The sequence below is a fragment of the Sinohyriopsis cumingii genome, chromosome 13 (assembly GCF_028554795.1).
Source record: "Sinohyriopsis cumingii isolate HCF-2022 chromosome 13, ASM2855479v2, whole genome shotgun sequence".
Taxonomy (NCBI): domain Eukaryota; kingdom Metazoa; phylum Mollusca; class Bivalvia; order Unionida; family Unionidae; genus Sinohyriopsis; species Sinohyriopsis cumingii.
The window spans coordinates 15,527,855-15,555,754 of record NC_142973.1 but is presented as its reverse complement, the minus strand read 5'-3'; the positions used below and the strand labels follow the sequence as shown (position 1 = coordinate 15,555,754).

Below are 27,900 nucleotides of genomic sequence, written 5' to 3'. Positions count from 1 at the left end.
CATGTCACAAGGACTGTATAGAGAGAAGTGGCTGAGCTTATCACATGGAGAGTACCATATCACAAGGGCTGTATAGAGAGGTGGCTGAACTTATCACATGGAGAGTACCATATCACAAGGGCTGTATAGAGAGGTGGTTAAGCTTATCACTTGGGGAGAACTGTGCCAGAGGCAACTGTATAGACAGGTGGTTGAGTTTATCAGTTGGGGAGTACCATGTCACAATGACCATATGGAGAGTTGGCTGAGTTTATCACTTGGATAGTACCATGTCACAAAGACTGTATAGAGATATGACTGAGTGTATCACATGGGGAGTACTGTACCACAGGTGACTGTGTAGAGAGGTGGCTCATGTTCCTTCACAACCTAGCTTTATCATTGTTTTATGGTACATTGTATTAAATATCTTTCTTAAAATGGGTCCATGTAGTTTAATACAAAATAGCTAAAAAAAACTATCTGATCATGTGATTTACTTCTGCTAATTAGGACTTTCATTGTTATTTTAAAAAAAAGTTTTTCTCTCTACTTAATATAAACTTCATCACTGATATCAAGTTATCTTTTGTTGACATGTGATACTACAGTATTATTAGCAGTGATTGATGGATGTAATGCTATAGAAAGACAAGCCTCATTTCACCTTTAACAGTGATTGATGAATGTAATACTATAGAAAGACATGCCCCATCTCACCTCTGGCAGTGATTGATGGATGTAATACTATGGAAAGACATGCCCCATCTCACCTCTGGCAGTGATTGATGGATGTAATACTATAGAAAGACAAGCCCCATTTCACCTCTGGCAGTTGTGAAAAAGTTCAAGTTCAATAGATGGTTAGAGCAAAAATGCATGGGGCCAGAATGAATTTGTGAATGGAGATGGGTTAATTGGCCTGAAAAATGCCAGTTAGGATATAATTATTCTTGTTTAAGCCCAGACCTTTTACATTATCTAACGGCCACACTCTGTCAACAAACACACTCAAGTTATGTTCAGGTCTGGATGACAATCTGCATGGGAACTACACAAAAAGTTTGCTGTAATGCATGTTTTTGTACATGAGATGTTTTGTACTGAATCCATATTCTGTTGCTTTTATGTGCACTAATATGTAACACCTTGTTTGTGTGATGCTTGTTTCTTAGCTACATTGATATACTTGTACATATATAAATAATTGAGGTCACAAGGGAAAATACTTTATGTACTATGTTAATTTGTGAAATGAAGACATTATTAGTGAAATGAAGACATTATTATTATTATTATTATTATTATATACAGTAATTCAGACCTTGACACATTCTTGTTCAGATGCAAGAAAATATACAGAAATTAAAACCTGACAAAAAGAAATGACGGAATTGCAAATTTCTTATTACATCATTCATTCGTATTCATGTCTATTTCAAAATAAGAGATAAAAAATCAATTAAAGAGGTACCAAGCCAAAAGTTAAGTATTGTTAACATAAGTCTCTTTTATGCACCATTATTGCTCAATATGAAGTAATATTATGGTTTACAGTATTAAAGCTTTCTTGGAGGGGTCATATTTGAATAATGGTATTTTCTCTTACCGTCCAATCAATTTTTTCAAATATATATATGTGATTACTTTAATTTGCAGAGGATGTGGTAGAGTGGGAGGACAGAAGAAGAACCAAAGCTGCTGATGGCACTTCAGAGAAAATACAGAAACCAACAAGTCCACAACAAGATGAAGAGAATAATGTTGACAGTCTCCCTGCTGATGAGGAACTGGAACAAGAAGTAAGGGACTCAACCGAATAGTGTCAAGCAAATAAATCTTTCTGAGCCTAGTTGTGGCTCATCGTAGAAAAAGCTTTATATGGTATAAAGTGATGCATCCTCCAGCTTTGTCATTTTAACAAATTGCAGTCTGTCCTGGAGATTCATAATGTCTAAGCTTGTACTGGTTCATGTCATACAGTGACTGATAGTTGTCAGATCCCCCTAAAGCTAGAGAGTGCCTGTGAGTACATGGTTCTTTCTAAAGCAGTAGAGTGTCTGAGAGAGTACATGGTTCTTTCTAAAGCAGTAGAGTTTCTAAGAGAGTACATGATTCTTCCTAAATCTAGAGAGTGACTGAGAGTATATGGTTCTTTCTAAAGCATTAGAGTGTCTGAGAGAATACATGGTTCTTTCTAAAGCAGTAATGTCTGAGAGAGTACATGGTTCTTTCTAAGCAGTAGAGTGTCTGAGAGAGTACATGGTTCTTACTAAAGCAGTAGTGTCTGAGAGAGTACATGGTTCTTACTAAAGCAGTAGTGTCTGAGAGAGCACATGGTTCTTTCTAAAGCAATAGAGTGTCTGAGAGAGTACATGGTTCTTACTAAAGCAGTAGTGTCTGAGAGAGTACATGTATCTTTCTAAAGCAGTAGAGTGCCTGAGAGAGTACATGGTTCTTTCTAAAGCAGTTGAGTTTCTGAGCGAGTACATGGTTCTTCCTAAATCTAGAGAGTGACTGAGAGTATATGGTTCTTTCTAAAGCAGTAGAGTGTCCGAGAGAGGACATGGTTCTTTCTAAAGCAGTAGAGTGTCTGAGAGAGTACATGGTTCTTACTAAAGCAGTAGAGTGTTTCTGAGAGAGTACATGGTTCTTCCTAAATCTTGAGAGTGACAGAGTACATGGTTCTTTCTAAAGTAGTAGAGTGTCTGAGAGAGTACATGGTTCTTTTTAAAGCAGTAGAGTGTCTGAGAGAGTACATGGTTCTTACTAAAGCAGTAGAGTGTCTGAGAGAATACATGGTTCTTTCTAAAGCAGTAGAGTGTCTGAGAGAGTACATGGTTCTTTCTAAAGCAGTTGAGTTTCTGAGCAAGTACAGGGTTCTTTCTAAAGCAGTAGTGTCTGAGAGAGTACATGGTTCTTTCTAAATCTAGAGAATGACTGAGAGTATATTATTCTTTCTGAAGCAGTAGATTTTCTGAGAGAGTATGTGGTTCTTTGTAAATCTAGAGAATGACTGAGAGTACATTGTTCTTTCTAAAGCAGTAGAGTCTCTGAGATTGTACATGGTTCTTTCTAAAGCAATTGAGTGTCTGAGAGAGTACAGGGTTCTTTCTAAAGCAGTAGAGTGTCTGAGAGAGTACATGGTTCTTACTAAAGCAGTAGAGTTTCTAAGAGAGTACATGGTTCTTCCTAAATCTAGAGAGTGACTGAGAGAGTACATGGTTCTTTCTAAAGCAGTAATATGTCTGAGAGAGTACATGGTTCTTTCTAAAAGTATAGAGTGACTGATGTAATTAATTCTACACAAAGCTACTGAGAGTCCAAAAGTTCTTTCTAAAACCATAGAGTGACTGAGAATACAAGGTTCTTCCTAAAGTTGTAGGGTGACTGAGTACATGGTTCTTCCTAAAGTTGTAGGGTGACTGGAGAGTTCAAGGCATCTTCTAATGTTAGAGAGTGGCAGAGAGCAAGTAGTTCTTCCTTTAGCAGTAGAGCAGCTTAAGAGTTCTCTGACTCTTCTAATGCAGACTCACTGAGAGTTCTCATTTCTTTCTAAAGCCATAGAGTGAGAGTAATGGTTCTTCCTAAAGCTAGAGAGTAACTGAGAGTGCATATATATTCCTAAATGGGATGCCAGTCTGTTAAAGGATTACATAGGTTATTTGGTCATAAAATGAAGACACTGATTTTATTATACAAATATGTTAATTTTGGCAACACATATGGAAAATATAAATACACCACTCCCTTGTTAACTCATAAGCAATTGGTCCTTAAATATTGACCACAGCATAAACAAAGGCACAACAGTAACAAGGGAGACTCAAATTTTGGTTAACTTGAACACTTACGGGAGGGTGAGGAAGGCTAGTACCATATATACTCGCATATAATCCAAATAATTTAGGAAAATATAAAAGGCCTGGAAGAAGGGGGGGGGTCGGCTTATTCGCAGGTCAATGGCTAAACTTGACAGTTTTTAGGTCTTTATGTTGACTACTGTAATAATTTTTCCATGTTCTAAGGCGTAGACATATAAAGATAAAGTAACTTTCGGTGACCCGACAATTATTAAACTGTTATAAAGTACTATGATTGATTTTGTTATTGTTTTGCATGTGCATATTTTCTGATTTCTCCAACACGAAGTTAAATAAAGGTAAATACAGACTTCATGATTTGCGGGCCAGTTGAATTTACCAGGGAGACCTTGCTGAACTATAATGTACAGTACTTACACAGTGCAAAGCGTACATAGCGTCACTTAAATCCTTACTTATTCCCAAACATATTTGATGCAGATTTTGCTTTATTCATTGTTTCGACCAAATTGCATTCTTCCAGATAACATTTCAGCTAGTCCTTAATACCTGTTTCATTTACATTGAATCACGCACTCACAAGTTACTCATTTTCAATGATATAAGTGATCCTACAATTTGAGCTTATATTTTTAAAAAGGTACACACATTTAATTGTACAAGGTACATAACCATTATAATTTACATGTTTATGAAGGGTGGTAATAATAAAGGCTAAAATTCTCATATAGAGACTAAATAAAAAAAATAGAAATTTGGACCTAAAATTGGGAGGTTTTTTGTGGCATTTTAAAGCCTTGTGTTTACTAAATATTGATCAATCGTCCTGGTCCAATATGCATGAAATTTGCAAAAAGATTTACCGTTTCTCCCTGTGATGTGCCCTATTTTCCCCCAGGACATGCTCTATTTTCATATTCTGGTCATCTGTGGTCAAATTGCACAATAGCTAAAGATTAGTCTTAAATAAACAAGCAAGAAAGCAAGCACAACTAATTAATCCTTATCCATGCAACTATTTTGTGAAAACAATTGGCCCTCCGCCGTAATTCAAAGAAACCACGTTCTACACTATTGTGTGTTACGCAAGCACCAGCAACTGATTGGCAAATAAAGGATTCCCAAGTTTGTTGAATTAAAGGTACCAAAAATAGCCAGCCTCATGGTACAATATATGTGGCAACTATTTTCCCCTCTTTGTATATCCAACCTTATTCCCTTATTGTCAACTCATAAAGCATTTAGTATTGTTTATTATAAAGCATGTATTCTGAAGTAGTTTTTTGAGGACACATTTGCTGCATGGTATGTATTTTCATTCCTTTTAATTTAACGATATTAATTAACATTGGTATATACAGTATAAAAATGCCAGGTGTTCACTCGTGTAAGTTTCTTTCATGGGAATGGCACTATAGCATATGGAGTTACAGCATTCATAGTGATCATTCTTGGGATTGAAATTAATTGTGGACAATTTTATTGTTGTGGTTTACTTTTTTGTTCTGGTTTATTTTTGTATTATTGTAGAGGTAAAAAAAATCATTAATTTTCATGAATAATGTTTAAACTTAACATTCTGTTTAGTGAAGAAGCTAATTTTTTATAGTAAAGTAATTATTTCTTCACAACAGTGATTCACAGGTGATACAACAGAACACGTAGGACTTTTCTTGTTTAGAAGAAATGAAAATCGTAGACATAATGTAATAATCGGGAGGTCTCTGCAAAAATTGGAAGATATTATGAAATTGGGAGGTAGGTGTGGAGCAACCCCAAATATCAAGAGTTTTTTTTCCTCTGGTGTGAAAATTGACAGGTATGGTGTAAGATTGCTTACATCAAAGCAAACTACAACTCAGCTTTTATGGTATTAGCATCGAACTGTGTTGTTTGTTCATTGTGTTTTCATACTGGGATTGCATTTTAATGAGTTAGATATTTACAATTTCAAAGCAAAGTAAAAACATATAACCGGTGTACTGATATAAAATGTCCAATGCAGGAATGCATAAACAAACAATAATCGAGTCAAAAGGGAGAGGTAGTGTTACAGCAACTTGCAATTGCTAAATTCTTGTCATTGTTCGATCAAATTATACACAAATCTAAATTAGGCAGAAACAATAAGAAAACAGAAAATTAAATAAATTACTTTTCAAACAAGTTTCTACCATTTCCTTTTAGTAATCATGCACACCAACCTTGAGATAAGTATACATGTAATTTTTTTAAATATAAGTTTGCTTAAATAAATGCATTTAGAATTTACCTCGTGCATCTTGAGATGTCTCAGAGTTGTAGATCAGCTTATGTTCAAGTCATGCACTTTTTAGTCTTTATACCTGTTCAGTTTGGGAGTTGGCTTATACACAAATGTACTTATACGCAAGGATATACGGTAACTTCATTGATGAGAAACATAATCTCCTTTACTGTTTACAAACATTTGTATAATGGATTTAAATATTAAATAATAATAGATTATTAGGTCTTAAGAAACCATTTAGTTAATAAATTAATGACATACATTTAATATTAATTGAGCTGAAATGGAGTACTCACAGATTTGTGCATTGGTAAAGTTTGAGTTGCCTCCCTCTTAGTATCAAAGCACATGTATCCATCATAAGTAAACACAAATAAACTGAAGCATCATTGCTAGAATTACGCTCATAAACAGCTGGAATCAAACCCATTAATATATTTGCGCCATACACTTCTTTATCAATAGTACATAGCAATGTCATTTATACTAATAAAACACAGTACTGTACATGGCATTTGCATTGTCCCTGTAAACCACATCCAGACTTTTTAGAAAGTTATCTTTGATTATATCACTGGCAGTGTAGAGGAACAATCAACAAAGTATCCTAAGGCAACTTGGAAAGAGTTTATTGTGTATGAATTAAAAAATAAAATTAGGCTTACCCTTGACTGGAGATAATTAATCTGTTAATTAGCATTTGTTGTCATTTTGAAGGACCATTTGTTCTCAACAGTTTCAAACAAAAGCTAGTTTAGTCACTGAGTAAGCACTGAATTAGGTTCTCACGGAAGTGCCTGCATGTATTGCTGTGTCAGCCAATCAATTATTTTTCCTTTAGAATAGAAGAGGGCATATCTCATTGAAGCCAAAGTAAAAGATAAAATTAAAATATGAATTTTAGTTGCCAAGACAATTCTGTAAATGGTATTTATTTCTTAATGTTACCATCAGGAGACATTTACCAAAGTTTCATTGATCAATATTTCATCCTCTATTCTGTTATTTAATGAGAAAGTATTTTTGCTAATTTGATTTGTCATTAAAATTTATTAAAATTTGTGAATATCATGATGGTTCTAAATTTCTTTGTACTAACTGCTGTATTCAGTGATAAAATGAGCAATATATAGAACTTTCACTTACCAACTTCAGTTGTGATTTATTTTCATTTTAACAAATAGGGGGTTATTTGAGGCTTTTCCAGAATAAAAATAAGGGGTCCACATCTGCCTTCATGTTATTAGTAGTTTCATGAATTATCTGGATATGCTAAAATGACGGAGTGATTTTTTATTCATTTCCAATTCATTAGATGAATTATATCCCAAAGGTATCATATGTCAATCACAGATATTATATGTTGACATTTTTATAAGGTAGAATATGGAGTTTATTTTATAGTCATTTCTACCTGAAAATGCCAAATTCATTATTCTTATGCAATTTTGTTGCATAGTTTAAGAGCTATTACATGCAATGGTGTTTATGCTCACTAAAGTTGGAGGAGGTATTACTTTCAAAGTGATATATCAGGACAACATATAATTTGTTTAAGGGGAGATTATAGTACTTGTAATTCATGCTTGACTATGGAAGAAGAACAAAATAATAACTAACAATTTGTTTGAAGAATTAAGAAAATATAGGACATTTAGTGAATTCTGGGTTTCTTAAGGGTGCAAACATATTTCCTAACCCTTCTATCATTTAAGTCACAAAGAGAAAATAAGTGTACCAGATTATTTGCCAATAATGATTTTAAACAAATTGTGGTTACTGTGTATACTCATGTACATGTCAAGCCCAGCTGCAAACAGAATTGACCCTGATCTGCCATTGCATAATGCACTGGCAGATTAGGGTCTGTGTTGTTTGCTCTACAGATTAATCTTAAAGAAACTGTATAGACCAAGACTTTCTGGTGCATTATGCAACAGCAGATCTTGGTCTGTGCAGTTTGCTGTTGGACTTGACTTATAAGCTGATATTGATGGTAAAGAGATGGTAAAAAAGGGAAACTTCTATTTTAATGTAACCTCTTATCTCCTAACATGTAGTTTGTTAGGAGTAATTAGTAAAACAAAAAACATAGACCCTGATCTGTCTGCACATTATATGATGGCAGATGAGGGTCTGTGTTGTTTGCAGTTGGACCTGACTTATAAGTGATTATGTACAGTAATTCTTGATATAATTTAATGCCCTTATTTCTTTGTTATACAGTAAAAGCAAATGTTAGAACAAAAGAAATCTGCTGTCACTTTGATTTCCTGTACCATATGAATTAAGGCTACCATGTATACTCAATTGTATGTAGATTCCAACTGCAAACTGCATGCACCCAGATCTGCCATCACATAATGCACTGTCAGATCTGGGACTATGCCATTTGTTAGCATTAACCAGTAGACTAAATAACATAGACCCTAATTTGCTAGAGCATTAGGTTATGACAGAGAAGGGTCTTGGTTGTCTGCAGCTGGACTCAAGTTATACATTAATGTATATGGTAACTTCAGTATGTTCCAAAAATAGTTACTTGTTTTATTTTTCTTCTATTAGAAGCCATTTATAAGTATACTGACTGCAGGTGTAACATTAGTCTTTACATAATTCCATATTCCTAGTGGTCATTGTTCATTTGATAGTAAACTGTCAGACTGCATAGACTAGCAGATCTGGGTCTATGAAGTTTGTTCAGAGTAATCAGTAGAACAAACAACATAGACTGTGATATTATGATGCATTATGTGACAGCAGATCAGGGTCTATGATGTTTGCAGTTGGACACAAATATGTTAGCATACATGGTGTTAGAAAGCTCATGCTGGCAAACTTAACCACTTCAAGAATGTTGATTCATTAGGGATGTACAACGTTTTAACTATGTCAGGATATAGAAGACTGTCCTCAAAGTATGAATTTAGATCCAGAGAATGTACAGGATATACACTTCTCAACAGTTATAAACTCATTATTGTTTGTTATCGCAGGTGCTCAGTGAAGGCAGTACTACAAGCAGACTTGAGGAAAGACAAGTCATCAAGACTGGAACCCAAGTAAAGGTCAGGATACTGAGAATTCATTTCCATGCTTTTTAGTAACTTAGATTTTTGATTGGTACTTAAACTTATGGATGAATCACACATTCTTTTTATACACCCATCATTAGGCTGAGCACATTATGCTTTGAACTCCATCTGTTTGTCTGTTACCAATTTTGTTTCTCCGCAATAACTTGAATTCTCCACCATCTACAGTTACTAAACCTTGTGGAGAACTTACACATGGGGTAAGGAAGAACCCTATCCATTTGAAATCAAAAGGTCATAGGTCAAGGTCACTGTAACTGAAGTAAGCATAATAGTTTCCACACAATAATTTGAGCCCTCTTCCATCTGCAGCTACCAAACTTTATGGATGGCATGCACTTGGTACCAAAAAAGAAACCAAAAGGTCAAAGGACTAGGTCACTGTAACTGAAAAATTAAAACCAGTTTCTGCATAATAACATTAGTTTTGCATCACATACTTTGTGGATAGCTTGTGCTTGTTGTATGAAAAAAGCCTTTTAATTTTATGGTCAAAAGATAAAAGGTCACAGCCTTGGAGACTGAAAGAAGAAAAATGGTTTCCACACAAAAACTTTAGTTCTACATAACAAGCCTGGAATGTACATTGTGGATGGCTTGCACTTGGGGGTATTGAAGAAACCTTTTGATTTTGGGGTCAGAAGATTAAAGGATGAAGTCATTGTGACTGAAAGAAGAAACATTATTTTGCATAATAAATTTTGTTCTTTACAACATACCATCACCAAAGTTTGTGGACAGCTTTAAATTAAGATATGGAAAAGGCTTGATGATTCTGGAGTGATAGGTCAAGGTCATTGTGGCTGAAACAAAATTAGTTTTGCAGAATAACATTTTATTCTAGATTAACATTAACATCATTGAGACACTTTGGTCTTTGAGACCCTTTGGTCATTGAGACCTTTTGGTCATTGAGACCCTTTTGTCATTGAGACCTTTTGGTCACTGAGACCCTTTGGTCATTGAGACCTTTTGGTCATTGAGACACTTTGGTCATTGAGACCCTTTGTTCACTGAGACTCTTTGGTCACTGAGACCTTATGGTCATTGAGACCCTTTGGTCACTGAGACCTTTTGGTCATTGAGACCCTTTGGTCATTGAGACCCTTTGGTCACTGAGACCTTATGGTCACTGAGACCTTATGGTCATTGAGACCCTTTGGTCATTGAGACCTTTTGGTCATTGAGACCCTTTGGGCATTGAGTCCCTTTGGTCACTGAGACCTTATGGTCATTTAGACCCATTGGTCACTGTGACCTTTTGGTTAGTAATTTCCAACATCAGCCATCATTAAATAAATTTGAAACAATGATTCCTCACAAAAGTTTTTACGTATAAAACAATTGCCATATTATTAGCATTAAGTATTTCACAATTTTCATTGAATCTTAAAAGTTAATATTGAGGAGAATATTTAGCAACACTTTCAGAAGTCCTTGAAAAATTCTAAAGACATTTTTATAAAAGTAATAATTGATTTGGATAAAATTCCAAATATTTATAACATTGAGATGTACGATGAGAAATTAATACATGGTCCAGCAGAATTTAGCAAAGAATAAAATACACCTGAGCATTTCTGTAAAAAATCATTCAGAACACTTGTGTTTCAGTTTGACAACTTTGTGGTGGACGAGGAAGAGGAGGAGGAAGAAGAGAAGGATTTCAAGACAGGACATAAAGGCCTCAGTGATTTGCTAGGGAACAGCACTGGATACACAGCTAGCTTTGATCATTTCACTGGTAATCAGGGAAGACTTAATTAAACTCTCACCCAGATGTATAGTTGGATGGCTGTGGATGAGGTTGGGTATGTGGTTTTCGAAATGGGGGAAACAGAAAGGAAACAAAGGAAACAACTAAGCTACTATGGACAGCTTATAGACTTGCATTTCAAAGAAAAGGTGTGGATCCTATTATCCTGACCATCCAAGCCATGTTTGTTTTATTCAGACTTTGAAATATGATTGGGGGTAGTTTTTAAATGTTTGCAAAAATATTTAGAATTTCCATCCATCCCCCCATAGCAGATCTTTATCGCGGGAGTAGACTTTAAATTTATATATATATATATATATATATATATATATATATATATATATATATATAGGGCCCCCGAGTGGCCAAGTGGTCTAAAGCACTCTCCATTACGGATCAATGCCAGCTCACCTCTGTCTGCGTGGGTTCGAGTCTAGGATTTGGCCAGTGTGAGTATGTGAGAAAGCTTGCCAGTAGCTTCTCGTGGGTCGGTGGTTCTTCCCAGGGTTTTCCCGGGTTCTTCCTCCACCATTAATACTGGCTGCCACGCATAGCCTATCATGTGCTGAAAAATGGCATTAAAACCCCACAACAACAACATATATATATATATATATATATATATATATATATATATATATATATATATATATATATATATATATATATATATACATATATATATATATATATATATATATATATATATATATATATATATATATATATATATATATATATATACATACATACCCAGCAGAGACTGTTCATTATATTGTTTGATGCAGCATTTTCTCTATTGTAACATTGGAGTTTAAATTCTCCAGCCAAATTCCTAATTGCTATGTATTCCAAATGCTTTGTTACAACACTCCTTTGTTACAGTATTTAATTGTTATAACATTTGATTGGGGTTGTCTGCATGAGAAAATTAGCTTAATTCTAATATTTTCATCATCTGCCACACCAAATCCAGATTAATAGTGGCAGTCATTTAAACAACAAAAGCATAACAAAGGTAACACAAGCATGATAATCACCCATCTTTTATAATCAGTAAATAACAAATGTCTAACAAACATGCCAGGTAACAAAGCATGGTAGTCACACCAAATTTATAATTGGTACTTTAGGACCATGGGTTGCTGGTTCAGTTCAATTAAAGCATCAGAAGAAATGTTTTTTGCTTTGTATTTAGCTTTACTGAATAATTTATTATTAATCCTTGGTTATCATTTTTCACCACTGAATATAGCTTGAAGTAAATCTCTTGTGCTCATTTTAATTTCTGACTGTTGTGAAAATTGGCTGGTCAGGAAAAAAAAGTCTCTTTAGACACAAAACTGCAAATATAAGAAATAGAGGTCAAAGTTCCATACACTTTGTACTGCTTATTTGTGCATTAGTACCACCTGTTTATCATGAACTACATCCTCTATATAACAGACCCTCTATATAACAGACCCTCTGACTGCTTTGTTTAGTGACCTGGAATTTTTTCAATTATCTGTCCATTGTTAGATGGTAAATAATTTTGAACTGTCAAACCGTTTATAGGACTTGATTTCCAATACCATTAATTGCTTCCACTTTATCATTTTGCATGGTGGATACTTTACTTGTAAATTAGTATCTTTACAAAGAATCATAAAAATATCTTTAGAGCAGTAGTAACATCTTTGTCGCACATATCATTACCGTTTTCATTTACTAGATGTTATTGGAATTATTTAATTTGAAATCCCATGATGATATGACCATTCATTCATTAGAAGCAGTGATAGCAAAATCTTGAAGATGGCCACTGTGGTGGCTTAAAGGGGAAATATAAAGACATATACATGTAGGAACAGCATGATCTTGGGATGAATGTGTGTGTAATGTTTCATGGCAAGTTACCAGGTAGGTTAGCAGGAGAGAAGTGACAAGAAACTTGTGCTACTGAATGTTAAACAAAAGGCCAATGTTTCGTTTTGTACATTTTAAACTAAATAATTTTGAAATATCCCTTAGCTATCATTTTGTTCTTTTCAATGCTTTTAAGGTGGATGGGAATAACAGTTAATGATGGATGTGTGGGCAGTTTGTAAATGGGTAAATAGACAGGTTTTAACACAGGTTTGACAGTTTTTCAAACTATACCTGATAAGAAGGTAGCACTTTCACTTCTACAAAATTCCTCATTTTTCACCTTTATTATCTCAAGATAGTGCTTTGAACTCTGTCTTCTTCAGATGAGAGAAATAGGATTTCAACAAGAATCAGTGATAATTCAGGCACATTCCACAATAAAGAGTTGGCAACTCAGTCGTTTCAGTGTGATAGAACTGACAAGGAACATATTGCTCTACAGGAAGAATCAGAGTTGATAGGCCCAGAAAAAGAATTTGAAATAATTACTGAGGAGTACAGTACAAACTTTGGTCCCCAGGGGGACACTATTAACCCTGGTGAAGTGGAAGATACCCATGGAGACCCTACCCTCCAGGACCTACAGAACATAACACATCTAGATTTTTCAGCCACCTACAGAACTGAGGGAGTTCATCATGATGCAGATACTCAGGAACAAGCTGAGGTATTAACTTAGCACCAGCCTAAACCAGAGATATAAGGATAGAGCCACACTAAAAAAATATAAAAGAGTTCTAATGAATATTGGAAGATAACAGAGTTGGGTAAAAACTCACAACTAGTGACTAAAAATAAAACCCCAGTTAAATCTGCAAATAGCATTAAAATAAAATGTAATACATAGGGCATCAATTTTAGTATCACCCTGTTTATCTACCACACATACCTGAATCTGATTAATTAGTTTATCTTATGCCCTTAAAACCATTGAAGCTGGGTGACTGTTCATTTCAGTCAAACTTACAATGATCCCATATTTAACATGCCCTTATACACCTTGCAGGTGTGTACGGTGGTCCCAAATTTATCATACCGGTATACACCTTGCAGGTGTGTAGAGTTGTTCTTCACTATGCAGTGCCTCAGTTCATCTCTCATATGGTTTTCGGTCTCTTTGGTAAATTAAGGTTTTGTGCTTAATTCATTTCCTTTGATTTAATAGGTTTATGATAACTCATGTGGTTTTATTTGTAACAGATCAATGGAAAGTTTAAAATTTTCTGCTTGCCTGGAGTGGCATTTGTTCATTAATTCCTACAGCTAGATCAGTCAGGGTCAGCTGCTGTGGCACAAGACACTTTTAGTCCAATTCCCTTGGTACTAAATGACCTATTGGTGATGCTGTGTTATGAAGCACCAAAGCAAATTTGCTGACCAGGAAATGAGATTTTCTCCTAATTTATAAAAAAATTAAACTTTTCCTTCATATTATACATAAAAATTCTCATACAACCTGACTTTTGCACAAAAAATTAAAACTTGTTGCTCTTAGCCAGACAATTTTTATTCATCCTCTTAAAATAACACAGTATGATAAAGTTTAGCCATATCATAACAGTAACCTTGGCAATAGCATACCTCAAACATATTATGATTAAGTTTATCCATATCATAACAGTAGCCTTGGCAATAGCATACCTCAAACATATTATGATAAAGTTTAGCCATATCATTACAGTAACCTTGGCAATAGCATACCTCAGACATATTATGATAAAGTTCAACGATATCATAAAGACAGCCTTGGCAATAGCATACTGCAGTTTATGCCACCTCACATATATTTTAGTAGAATTTTGTGGCTTCTGCTAACCTACCCTATTTTTAGGAATCTTTATATATGTAGGCTATTTTTATCAGTGATCATGTTATATGTAGACTATTTTCAGCAGGGATCAATGGATATGTTGGCTGTTTTCATCAGGAATCTGTGTATATGCAGGTTATTTTCATTAGACTTGTTTGTAATTTTTCATTCCCTCTATTTTTCATGAACAATCAACTCATAGAAATCATAAATATTGGTTGTCAGCTCATATTTTATACAGAGAACTCTTTGTTATTATAAATTTGCACGTCAGGTACTTAAGAAAATCATAATTAATGTTTTTGCTTATCATGAAACCAAATTTTTTTAAAGTGAATTAAAAATTAGAGACATGAAATGCTTGTTTTTCTCTTCACAGCAATGTAGTAATGAGGTGATGCCTTTCACGCTTGATGAAGACTTTGATTATGACAATGTGACCCTGACACCAAAATACACCTTTGCTGAAATGAAGCAGCTGGAGGGGCTTCTACGTGGAATGCAAGCACAAACTGAGACTGTAATCAACTTTGATCCTCCCAGGGGCTGAGTTTTGCTGTGACACTTTTGAATGGACTTCATTATTGTAGTAACCACAAGAGTTGGTACAGGAATTTTAGAATTTTTCTGTCCGAAAGTGACATTCCATGTCATTGCAGTTATTGCATTGAGAGATTGTTATTTGTACAGTTATTTAGTTTTCAATCATAGATGCAAGTAATATGGACTGGTATCACATTTTATAATGTCTTTAAAATAGGGTCTCAGCTTTTGCTTGTATTGTGTCTTAAAATGTATTATGTGATATATTTTCATTGAATAGGCAGTTTTTACTCAGAGATGTTCCTCATTTAAATTACTTATGACCTCTGACCTTTTGTAGTTACATAATGTTATTAATTTCTATCTGATTTGTATTACAAGATGCATGAAAGGAACAGAGCTTGTGAATAGAGCACCCATTAAAATGTATGGTCTAAATCTAATAGAGCACCCATTAAAATGTATGGTCCAGATCTAATAGAGCACCCATTAAAATGTACAGTCCAAATCTATTAGAGCACCCATTAAAATGTATGGTCCAAATCTAACAGAGCACCCATTAAATTGTATGGTCCAGATCTAATAGAGCACCTATTAAAATGTATGGTCCAGATCTAATAGAGCACCCATTAAAATGTATGGTCCAAATCTAATAGAGCACTCATTAAATTGTATGGTCCAGATCTAATAGAGCACTCATTAAAATGTATGGTCCAGATCTAATAGAGCACCCATTAAAATGTATGGTCCAAATCTAATAGAGCACCCATTAAAATGTATGGTCCAAATGTAATAGAGCACTCATTAAATTGTATGGTCCAGATCTAATAGAGCACCCATTAAAATGTATGGTCCAGATCTAATAGAGCACCCATTAAAATGTATGGTCCAAATCTAATAGAGCACCCATTAAACTGTATTGTCCAAATCTAATAGAGCACCTATTCAAATGTATGATCCAAATTCCATCCATCAGATTATTATGAATTTTGAACATTACCCATGTTATAAGTTTGACATGTTTACTGGCTTTGTTATTCACTTGTTGAGATATATACAAGTTAAACAAAATTTTAGGCATGTTTATATGCTACCAATATATAACATACGAGATTTAGAGATCATAATTATCCATCTATCTATCCATAAACAATTTCCTTTTTGGAACTTAGCTCTCAGACTATTCAATGCATTTCCACACATATCAGGCAAGTTGTGTAGAGATGATATGACTTGTAAAGCATTCAAGGGTATACATGCCAAGCAACTTGTATAGACATGGTATATGACCTGTAAACCATTCAAGGGTATACACATCAAGCAAGTTGTGTAGAGATGGTATGACTTGTAAATCATTCAAGGGTATACATGCCAAGCAAGATGTGTAGAGATGGTATGACTTGTGAAGCATTCAAGGGTATACATGTCAAGCAACTTGTATAGACATGGTATATGACTTGTAAAGCATTCAAGGGTATACATGCCAAGCAAGATGTGTAGAGATGGTATGACTTGTGAAGCATTCAAGGGTATACATGTCAAGCAAGTTGTATAGACATGGTATATGACTTGTAAATCATTCAAGGGTATACACATCAAGCAAGTTGTGTAGAGATGGTATGACTTGTGAAGCATTCAAGGGTATACATGTCAAGCAAGTTGTGTAGAGATGGTATGACTTGTAAACCATTCAAGGGTATACACATCAAGCAAGTTGTGTAGAGATGGTATGACTTGTGAAGCATTCAAGGGTATACACATCAAGGAAGTTGTGTAGAGATGGTATGACTTGTGAAGCATTCAAGGGTATACATGTCAAGCAAGATGTGTAGAGATGGTATGACTTGTAAATCATTCAAGGGTATACATGCCAAGCAAGATGTGTAGAGATGGTATGACTTGTGAAGCATTCAAGGGTATACATGCCAAGCAAGATGTGTAGAGATGGTATGACTTGTAAACCATTCAAGGGTATACATGTCAAGCATGTTGTATAGAGATGGTATGACTTGTAAACCATTCAAGGGTACACATGTCAAGCATGTTGCATAGAGATGGTATGACTTGTAAACCATTCAAGGGTATACATGTCAAGCAAGTTGCATAGAGATGGTATGACTTGTAAACCATTCAAGGGTATACATGTCAAGCAAGTTGTATAGAGATGGTATGACTTGTAAACCGTTCAAGGGTATACATGTCAAGCATGTTGCATAGAGATGGTATGACTTGTAAACCATTCAAGGGTATACATGTCAAGCATGTTGCATAGAGATGGTATGACTTGTAAACCATTCAAGGGTATAAACATCAAGCATGTTGCATAGAGATGGTATATGACTTGTAAACCATTCAAGGGTATACATGTCAAGAAAGTTGTATAGAGGTGGTATATGACTTGTAAACCATTCAAGGGTATACACATCAAGCATGTTGCACAGAGATGGTATGACTTGTAAACCACTCAAGGGTATACACATCAAGCATGTTGCATAGAGATGGTATGACTTGTAAAGCATTCAAGGGTATACATGTCAAGCAAGTTGTGTAGAGATGGTATGACTTGTAAAGCATTCAAGGGTATACATGTCAAGCAAGTTGTATAGAGATGGTATGACTTGTAAAGCATTCAAGGGTATACACATCAAGCAAGTTGTGTAGAGATGATATGACTTGTAAAGCATTCAAGGGTATACACATCAAGCAAGTTGTGTAGAGATGGTATGACTTGTAAAGCATTCAAGGGTATACACATCAAGCAAGTTGTGTAGAGATGGTATGACTTGTAAAGCATTCAAGGGTATACACATCAAGCAAGTTGTGTAGAGATGGTATGACTTGTAAAGCATTCAAAGGTATACACATCAAGCAAGTTGTGTAGAGATGGTATGACTTGTAAAGCATTCAAGGGTATACATGCCAAGCAAGCTGTGTAGAGATGGTATGACTTGTAAAGCATTCAAGGGTATACATGTCAAGCAAGATGTGTAGAGATGGTATGACTTGTAAAGCATTCAAGGGTATACATGCCAAGCAAGATGTGTAGAGATGGTATGACTTGTAAACCATTCAAGGGTATACATGTCAAGCATGTTGTATAGAGATGGTATGACTTGTAAACCATTCAAGGGTACACATGTCAAGCATGTTGCATAGAGATGGTATGACTTGTAAACCATTCAAGGGTATACATGTCAAGCAAGTTGCATAGAGATGGTATGACTTGTAAACCATTCAAGGGTATACATGTCAAGCAAGTTGTATAGAGATGGTATGACTTGTAAACCGTTCAAGGGTATACATGTCAAGCATGTTGCATAGAGATGGTATGACTTGTAAACCATTCAAGGGTATACATGTCAAGCATGTTGCATAGAGATGGTATGACTTGTAAACCATTCAAGGGTATACACATCAAGCATGTTGCATAGAGATGGTATATGACTTGTAAACCATTCAAGGGTATACATGTCAAGAAAGTTGTATAGAGGTGGTATATGACTTGTAAACCATTCAAGGGTATACACATCAAGCATGTTGCACAGAGATGGTATGACTTGTAAACCACTCAAGGGTATACACATCAAGCATGTTGCATAGAGATGGTATGACTTGTAAAGCATTCAAGGGTATACATGTCAAGCAAGTTGTGTAGAGATGGTATGACTTGTAAAGCATTCAAGGGTATACATGTCAAGCAAGTTGTATAGAGATGGTATGACTTGTAAAGCATTCAAGGGTACACACTTCAAGCATGTTGCATAGAGATGGTATGACTTGTAAAGCATTCAAGGGTACACACATCAAGCATGTTGCATAGAGATGGTACGACTTGTAAAGCATTCAAGGGTACACACATCAAGCATGTTGCATAGAGATGGTATGACTTGTAAACCATTCAAGGGTATACATGTCAAGCAAGTTGTATAGAGATGGTATGACTTGTAAACCATTCAAGGGTATACATGTCAAGCACGTTGCATAGAGATGGTATGACTTGTAAAGCATTCAAGGGTATACACATCAAGCATGTTGCATAGAGATGGTATATGACTTGTAAACCATTCAAGGGTATACATGTCAAGAAAGTTGTATAGAGGTGGTATATGACTTGTAAACCATTCAAGGGTATACACATCAAGCATGTTGCATAGAGATGGTATGACTTGTAAACCATTCAAGGGTATACACATCAAGCATGTTGCATAGAGATGGTATGACTTGTAAAGCATTCAAGGGTATACATGTCAAGCAAGTTGTGTAGAGATGGTATGACTTGTAAAGCATTCAAGGGTATACATGTCAAGCAGGTTGTATAGAGATGGTATGACTTGTAAAGCATTCAAGGGTACACACTTCAAGCATGTTGCATAGAGATGGTATGACTTGTAAAGCATTCAAGGGTACACACATCAAGCATGTTGCATAGAGATGGTATGACTTGTAAACCATTCAAGGGTATACATGTCAAGCAAGTTGTATAGAGATGGTATGACTTGTAAAGCATTCAAGGGTACACACATCAAGCATGTTGTATAGAGATGGTATGACTTTTAAAGCATTCAAGGGTATACACATCAAGCATGTTGCATAGAGATGGTATGACTTGTAAACCATTCAAGGGTACACACATCAAGGATGTTGCATAGAGATGGTACGACTTGTAAAGCATTCAAGGGTATACATGTCAAGTAAGTTGTATAGAGATGGTATGACTTGTAAAGCATTCAAGGGTACACACATCAAGCATGTTGCATAGAGATGGTACGACTTGTAAAGCATTCAAGGCTACACACATCAAGCATGTTGCATAGAGATGGTACGACTTGTAAAGCATTCAAGGGTATACACATCAAGCATGTTGCATAGAGATGGTACAACTTGTAAACCATTCAAGGCTATACATGTCAAGCAAGTTGTATAGAGATGGTATGACTTTTAAACCATTCAAGAGCATACACATCAAGCAAGTTGTATAGAAATGGTTGTCTTGTAAACCATTCAAGAGTATACATGTCAAGCATGTTGCATAGAGATGGTATGACTTGTAAACCATTCAAGAGTATACATGTCAAGCATGTTGCATAGAGATGGTATGACTTTTAACATTCAAGGATATGCACATCAAGCATGTTGCATAGAGATGGTATGACTTGTAAACCATTCAAGGGTATTGTTACAAGTCTATGCTCTTAAAATAAGTAACAGAAAAGAGTGAAGGCAACAAACTTTGTAAAATTTAACAAATAGTTTATTTCCCTAGAAAACAAAATGAAAAAAATGAGAGAAAAACTTAAGATTTTACAAATAAAATCCAAGAATTAAAAACAGAAGTCCTATCAATGAAAAGTTCTAAGTGACTTTCATTTCAAATCCTGATGAAATTCAAGATGGAAGGTGATGACGTCTGTAATAGCTAGCATTGTACTGATGTGTCTACAGTCTCTTGTTGAATCACAAAAAATATTCCAGTTTTGAATTTAGTATAAATTCCAGTAAATGTCTTTGTCCAAGAACTATCAAAGCACTTTTATATTTCCAGTGAAAACTATCACTTGAATTCAATAATTTGAAGAAAATAAAAATTCAGCCCAAACTGGTCACAACATAATACAACTTCATGTGTCAAATGTTGTAAGCCTGAGTGACAATCCTTTATCATGACATCAGTTAAAAGACTAACTAAAATGCAAAACAGATTCCTGGATGGGGGTCAAGAGTTCATCCTTCTGGAAGAAAACAGAAGTTTGTTTACCAGTTGACACATGCTTAATGACACATAGTACAGGTATGACCTTGACTCAACTTACTGATTCTTACTCTGAGAAAATAAAAAAATAATTTAAAAAAGTTGCTACCAAAACTCTTACTGATTTTGAAGGTCAGCAACTAGTTACAATGTTTCAATTCTGGACAATGTCAAATCCAGTAAGCAATGTTTCATTACAATAGCATGTAATGGAATATATTTGAAAAAATTAAAACAACAAACAAACAATTAAATTAAATATACATGACAGTATACACATCGAGCAAGTTGTATAGTGATGGTTGTCTTGTAAACCATTCAGAGGTATACATATGAAGCAAGTTGTATAGAGATGGTTGTCTTGTAAACCATTAAAGGGTATACACATCAAACAAGTTGTCTAGAGATGGTATGACTTGTAAACCATTCAAGGGTATACATGTCAAGCAAGTTGTGTAGAGATGGTATGACTTGTGAACCATTCAAAGGTATACATGTCAAGCAAGTTGTGTAGAGATGGTATGACTTGTAAACCATTCAAGGGTATACATGTCAAGCAAGTTGTGTAGAGATGGTATGACTTGTGAACCATTCAAAGGTATACATGTCAAGCAAGTTGTGTAGAGATGGTATGACTTGTAAACCATTCAAAGGTATACATGTCAAGCAAGTTGTGTAGAGATGGTATGACTTGCGAACCATTCAAGATACACACATCAAGCAAGTTATGTAGTGGTATGACTTGCATTTTTCATCTTTTATCCATAAAAAAACTAGAATTGAAAATTGCTAGAACACTATTAAGTATTCTGGCATGAAAATAACCTGTTAGACTTTTACAAATATTACTGATCTGCTCTTACATTTGGTTTCATTACAAAAAAATAACAAAAATATAATTACATCAGTTTTTAATTTTAAAAAAACTTACTTTGTAAAACCTACTGCATGTTTTGATTGACTGACTGATTGATATATCATTTTAAGGGTATATCATCATATCAGGGCAATGAAAGTTAAGTGTCATGTCAAGAGACTCACCATGGCAACTAACATAGACTAGCCTGGCCAAGATTGGCCAGATGTGCCTGAGATGGCTTCTGTACTAAAAATAGAACACTGTTTTGAACTGACAGGTGTTTGATGCTGTCTGTGTTATTCTTATCAATTTATCCATCCCTGATGGCTCTCACTGTCACTGTCATGAGTTGGCTTGTTCGAAGTTCATCCTTTGTCACATATACTTACTTCGGTACTTGGCTTCAGTAACATTGACTTACCTTAATACTTTTATTTTCTCCCTGCAGCTTAAATATTTGGATGCATCCAGGTTTAATCAATTGTATTATAGACAGTTTTCATTGAATGAGAGCTAGATCTGCCTATTTCTCACCACTGGCATCAGGTAGAAAAGGTTACAGTCATTGTTTGCCCCTGGTGGCCATTAGATTTATGAGCATTCAATGTTTCTGTTGTCATTATTATTTATGCATAGTCAGAAGTTGTCCATTGAATTCAGGCATGTGTTTACCATATAAGAAAGTGATAATTATTTTTACTTAACTGCTGTCAATATTGCTGGATTTTGACTGGTAACAACATTAAACTAATGGGATTGTTTATAAAGTATATCATAAATTTGATTATATATTATAATTTTACATTATATATCATAATTTTACATTTGTGTTATGATATAAATTCATCAGCATTTATCAGTGCCAAATATTTATTCTGAGACTACTTTGATAACTCCCTTGGAATTGGAAATAACATTTCTCACTCATGCAACAGAGAAATCTACTCGTTTTGCTAACCTTACTTTTCTTATCTCAGTCTAGTCATCTCAGACCAGTTGTCTCAGTCAGGGTGTCCACGCACTCAGAACTACTTTAGAAAAAAGAAACCCTTGTTGTCTTCTGCTGTGCCTGACATAGTTGTACAAAAATCAAACAACAACAACAGCAATAAATATATAACAAAAACATAGTAACTTAAGTTAAATCCATCTGTGAGAACACACCATACAAAAACATTTCAAGAGAGACAAAGACAAACGCATATGATGTTGAGCTTTTTGGTATTGTGCTTGTTCGTTCCACACAGCATGATCAATTTTATCCTATATGCAGGCCTAGCTCAGTATATTTCCAGGTCAGCATCATTAAGTCTAGCTAAAGCTACCTAACTAGTTTTAAAATCTTTGTGTGAAACAGGTTATATACTGTTAGCTACATTTAATAACGCTGACTTGAAAAATGACTGTGCTACAGATAGGATAAAATTCTCAATGCTGTGTGAAATGAACTATAACAGAAAACACTGATCCATGCACATAGACTATAGACCTATACACTTCATAGCCTCCCAACTCTCTTAACAACTACAGAACACTTAGTAACAGCCAGAAAAGTGTTATATAAAACATGCTTTATTCTAATTTTGTTAAGCAACTCCACTGTGCCCCGGTTGAATAAAAAATATACCTATAATATTTAATGACAAATAATGCACTTACTAGCCAGAAGGAATCATTTATCTGTCAGCACATTAATCCATAAGCAAATTTCAATGTAGCACTTGCCATATTTCCAGGACAGAAAAATAAATGTTCAAAGAATCTGTTAACTTGAAAGTTTAGCTCATGGTTATCCGCTAGAGTCCGTTCTTGGAGAGTCTATGATACATGGGGTAATTTTACAGTTAGTATTAAGGACAACACAAGTACATGTATGTCACAAACAGTTTCACCTCCTCCAAATAAAAGAATAGTTATATACGATAGTGACACAGATCTCTAATTACCCATGAATAATCTAAAGCAAGATGTTACTTGTTGTTACAGCTTGTACTAGGTATAACTACAGTAGAGCTGAGTAGCCAATATTGTTTTATTATTTACAATATAACTTTTCAAAATTGGAACTGATGAAAATTAAACAGTTTCTTGTAATAAATACTAATTATTTATTGTCAATTTCATATAACATCCATATATTAAATGTGATAATACCTCATTACTATGCGATGTTTTATGTTATTTTTCTTTGCTCATGCATATAAACTGTGTACTTTGAATGTAACAGTCACACCACACCCCTCATTAACATATTTGTATTCATGTGCCGCATGTAAACATTGGACGAGAAAACTAGTGAAGAATTCTTTTTACTTTACAGAAAAATATTGGGTGAGAAAAAAATCTACATTGGGGTTTGGACCGAGAAAAGGAAATCCGGGTCACTGGGTTATATTATATGTCTCCCCACGCGGCTTTCCCAAGTGGGGAGATATATAACCCCACGACTGGGATTTTCTTGTCTCAGTCCAAACCCCAACATAGATTCTATATATAGTTAATCTATGAAGTGCTGTTTTAGTATTTATCTGTTATCTCATGATATCATACATTTATTTTATGATTTTAGATATTTTCATTTTATTTCAGCCATTGTATTGCCTTAAATTACAAAACGAAATGGCTATGGGATAAATAATACAATAATGACATATAATTGCATTGACATTAGTACAATAATGAGATATAATTGCATTGACATTATATTTGTACAATAATGACATATAAATGCACTGTCATTATATTTGTACAATAATGACATATAAATACATTGACATTAGTACAATAATGACATACAGTTGCATTGACATTATATTTGTACAATAATGACATAAATGCATTGACATTAGTACAATAATGACATATAAATGCATTGACATTAGTACAATGATGACATATAATTGCATTGACATTATATTTGTACAATAATGATGCATAAATGCAATTACATTTTATTTGTACAATAATGATGTATAAATGCATTGACATTAGTACAATAATGACATATAAATGCATTGACATTAGCATAATAATGACATATAATTGCATTGACATTATATTTGTACAATAATGATGTATAAATGCATTGACATTACTTCCATAATGATGTATAAATACATTGACATTATAGTTGTACAATAGTGATGTATAAATGCATTGACATTATATTTGTACAGTAATGACATATAAATACATTGACATTAGTACAATAATGACATAGAATTGCATTGACATTAATACAATAATGACATATAATTGCATTGACATTTTATTTGTACAATCATGATGTATAAATGCATTGACATTAGTACAATAATGACATAATTGCATTGACATTATATTTGTACAATAATGATGTATAAATGCATTGACATTATATTTATACAATACTGATGTATAAATCCATTGACATTACTACCATAATGACGTATAAATGCATTGACATTATATTTGTACAATAATGACATATAAATGCATTGACATTACTACCATAATGACGTATAAGTGACATTATATTTGTACAAGAATGATGTATAAATGCATTGACATTACATTTGTACAATAATGATGTATAAATGCATTGACATTATATTTGTACAATAATGATGTATAAATGCATTAACATTAGTACAATAATGACATAAAAATGCATTGACATTAGTACAATAATGATGTATAAATGCATTGACATTATATTTTGTACAATAATGTATAAATGCATTGACATTATATTTTGTACAATAATGATGTATAAATGTATTGACATTACTACCATAATTATGTATAAATGCTTTGACATTATATTTGTACAGTAATGATGTATAAATGCATTGACATTACTACCATAATTATGTATAAATGCTTTGACATTATATTTGTACAATAATGATGTCTAAATGCATTGACATTATACTTGTACAATAATGACATATAATTGCATTGACATTATATTACTACCATAATGACATATAAATGCATTGACATTACTACCATAATGACATATAAATGCATTGACATTACTACCATAATGACATATAAATGCATTGACATTACTACCATAATGACATATAAATGCATTGACATTACTACCATAATGACATATAAATGCATTGACATTACTACCATAATGACGTATAAATGCATTGACATTACTACCATAATGACGTATAAATGCATTGACATTACTACCATAATGACATATAAATGCATTGACATTACTACCATAATGACTTATAAATGCATTGACATTATATTTATACAATATTGATGTATAAATGCATTGACATTATATTTGTATAAGAGTGACATATAAATGCATTGACATTATATTTGTACAATAATGATGTATAAATGCATTGACATTAGTACAATAATGATTTATAAATGTATTGACATTACTACCATAATGACATATAATTGCATTGACATTATATTTGTACAATAATGACATATAATTGCATTGACATTATATTTGTACAATAATGATGTTTAAATGCATTGAAATTATGTTTGTATAACAGTGACATATAATTGCATTGACATTATATTTGTATAATAGTGACATATAACTGCATTGACATTATATTTGTACAATAATGATGTTTAAATGCATTGACATTATATTTGTACAATAATGACATATAATTGCATTGACATTATATTTGTACAATAATGACATATAATTGCATTGACATTATATTTGTACAATAATGACATATAATTGCATTGACATTATATTTGTACAACAATGACATATAATTGCATTGACATTATATTTGTACAATAATGATGTTTAAATACATTGACATTATGTTTGTATAACAGTGACATATAAATGCATTGACATCATATTTGTATAATAGTGACATATGAATGCACTGTGTTTTGCTCAATAACAGTGACATTGATAAAAACATTTTTATCATAATTGGTTGTAAATTCACGTGTTTCTTAGCACCGATAATAAAAAAATAGGATGTGACTTATCTATCTAGAATAGTATCAATATAAAATTGGAACATTTTATGTATTTCCGATTTCATTTCTCTGACCTGCAAAACCTTGCTAATAAAGATTACTAAATTGAGCAAGTATAACATTTTTCACTATTCTGAATTTTATACAGTTAAAGATATGTACCATTATCTTTACAGAGTAAAAACAGGACAGGTTATAATAAAGTGATATTCATTTTGAATTTTAGTATTACAGAGTTGGCATATTCTATCTCATAACAAACATGATCGTATCTTTCTGTTGTTGCTCTTAGCAGTAAAGTCCATGCTCTTAACATTGTTACCATATTCAATAATATGTATGACCCAAAGCATATAAATGTATTTCACCAATTCCTGAATGAAAATATCACACCGTTCAAAAATAATTGCTTATCGCCAAAACCTTCTTTTAACTGTGCATCACCAGATCCATATTTAAAGCCTAAAAGCTTGTCATATAGCTCACTTAAGACTTCGAACCATAATACCATTTCAGTTACCTCCCCTACAGTTATTCTAGTAGATGTTTTTGCAAGATTAACTGATACTTTCCATTGAATTTAATAGTCTTTCAAACTAATGAACTCGGCAGACTACTAAATTTTCAGTGTATAATAACAATAATAAACTCCACTTTTTCTAGTTATACTTCCCTTGCTTCTTTTGCTATGACAAGGTGAAGGCTATTTAAAAATTACACAAAAAGTATGGTAATAACATATATCCTTGGCATACTCCATCTGGGTAATTATATACATTCTTTGACATTCTCCATCTGGGTAATTATATACATTCTTTGACATACTCCATCTGGATAATTATATATATTCTTTGACATTCTCCATCTGGGTAATTACATACATTCTTTGATATACTCCATCTGGGTAATTGCATACATTCTTTGACATACTTAAACTCAGCAATCAAATACATTCCTTGACATACTTAAACTCAGCAATCAAATACATTCTTTGACATACTTAAACTCAGCAATCAAATGCATTCCTTGACATACTTAAACTCGGCAATCAAATACGTTCTTTGACATACTTACACTCAGCAATCAAATGCATTCCTTGACATACTTAAACTCAGCAATCAAATA

General features: G+C 33.7%; 1 protein-coding gene across 1 annotated transcript in view; it reads left to right on the top strand.

The window, feature by feature from the left end:
* The window catches only part of LOC149784981 (uncharacterized), a 50,407-nt gene extending 33,952 nt beyond the window's left edge, over positions 1 to 16,455 (top strand). Inside the window, exons 3-7 of the mRNA XM_089931171.1 lie at positions 1,639 to 1,781; positions 9,069 to 9,140; positions 10,782 to 10,911; positions 13,161 to 13,504; positions 15,027 to 16,455. Of these exons, the coding sequence (XP_089787297.1) occupies positions 1,639 to 1,781; positions 9,069 to 9,140; positions 10,782 to 10,911; positions 13,161 to 13,504; positions 15,027 to 15,197 (860 nt within the window). The 3' untranslated portion in view covers positions 15,198 to 16,455. The remainder of the gene's footprint in view (positions 1 to 1,638; positions 1,782 to 9,068; positions 9,141 to 10,781; positions 10,912 to 13,160; positions 13,505 to 15,026) is intronic.
* Positions 16,456 to 27,900: the final 11,445 nt, after the last annotated feature.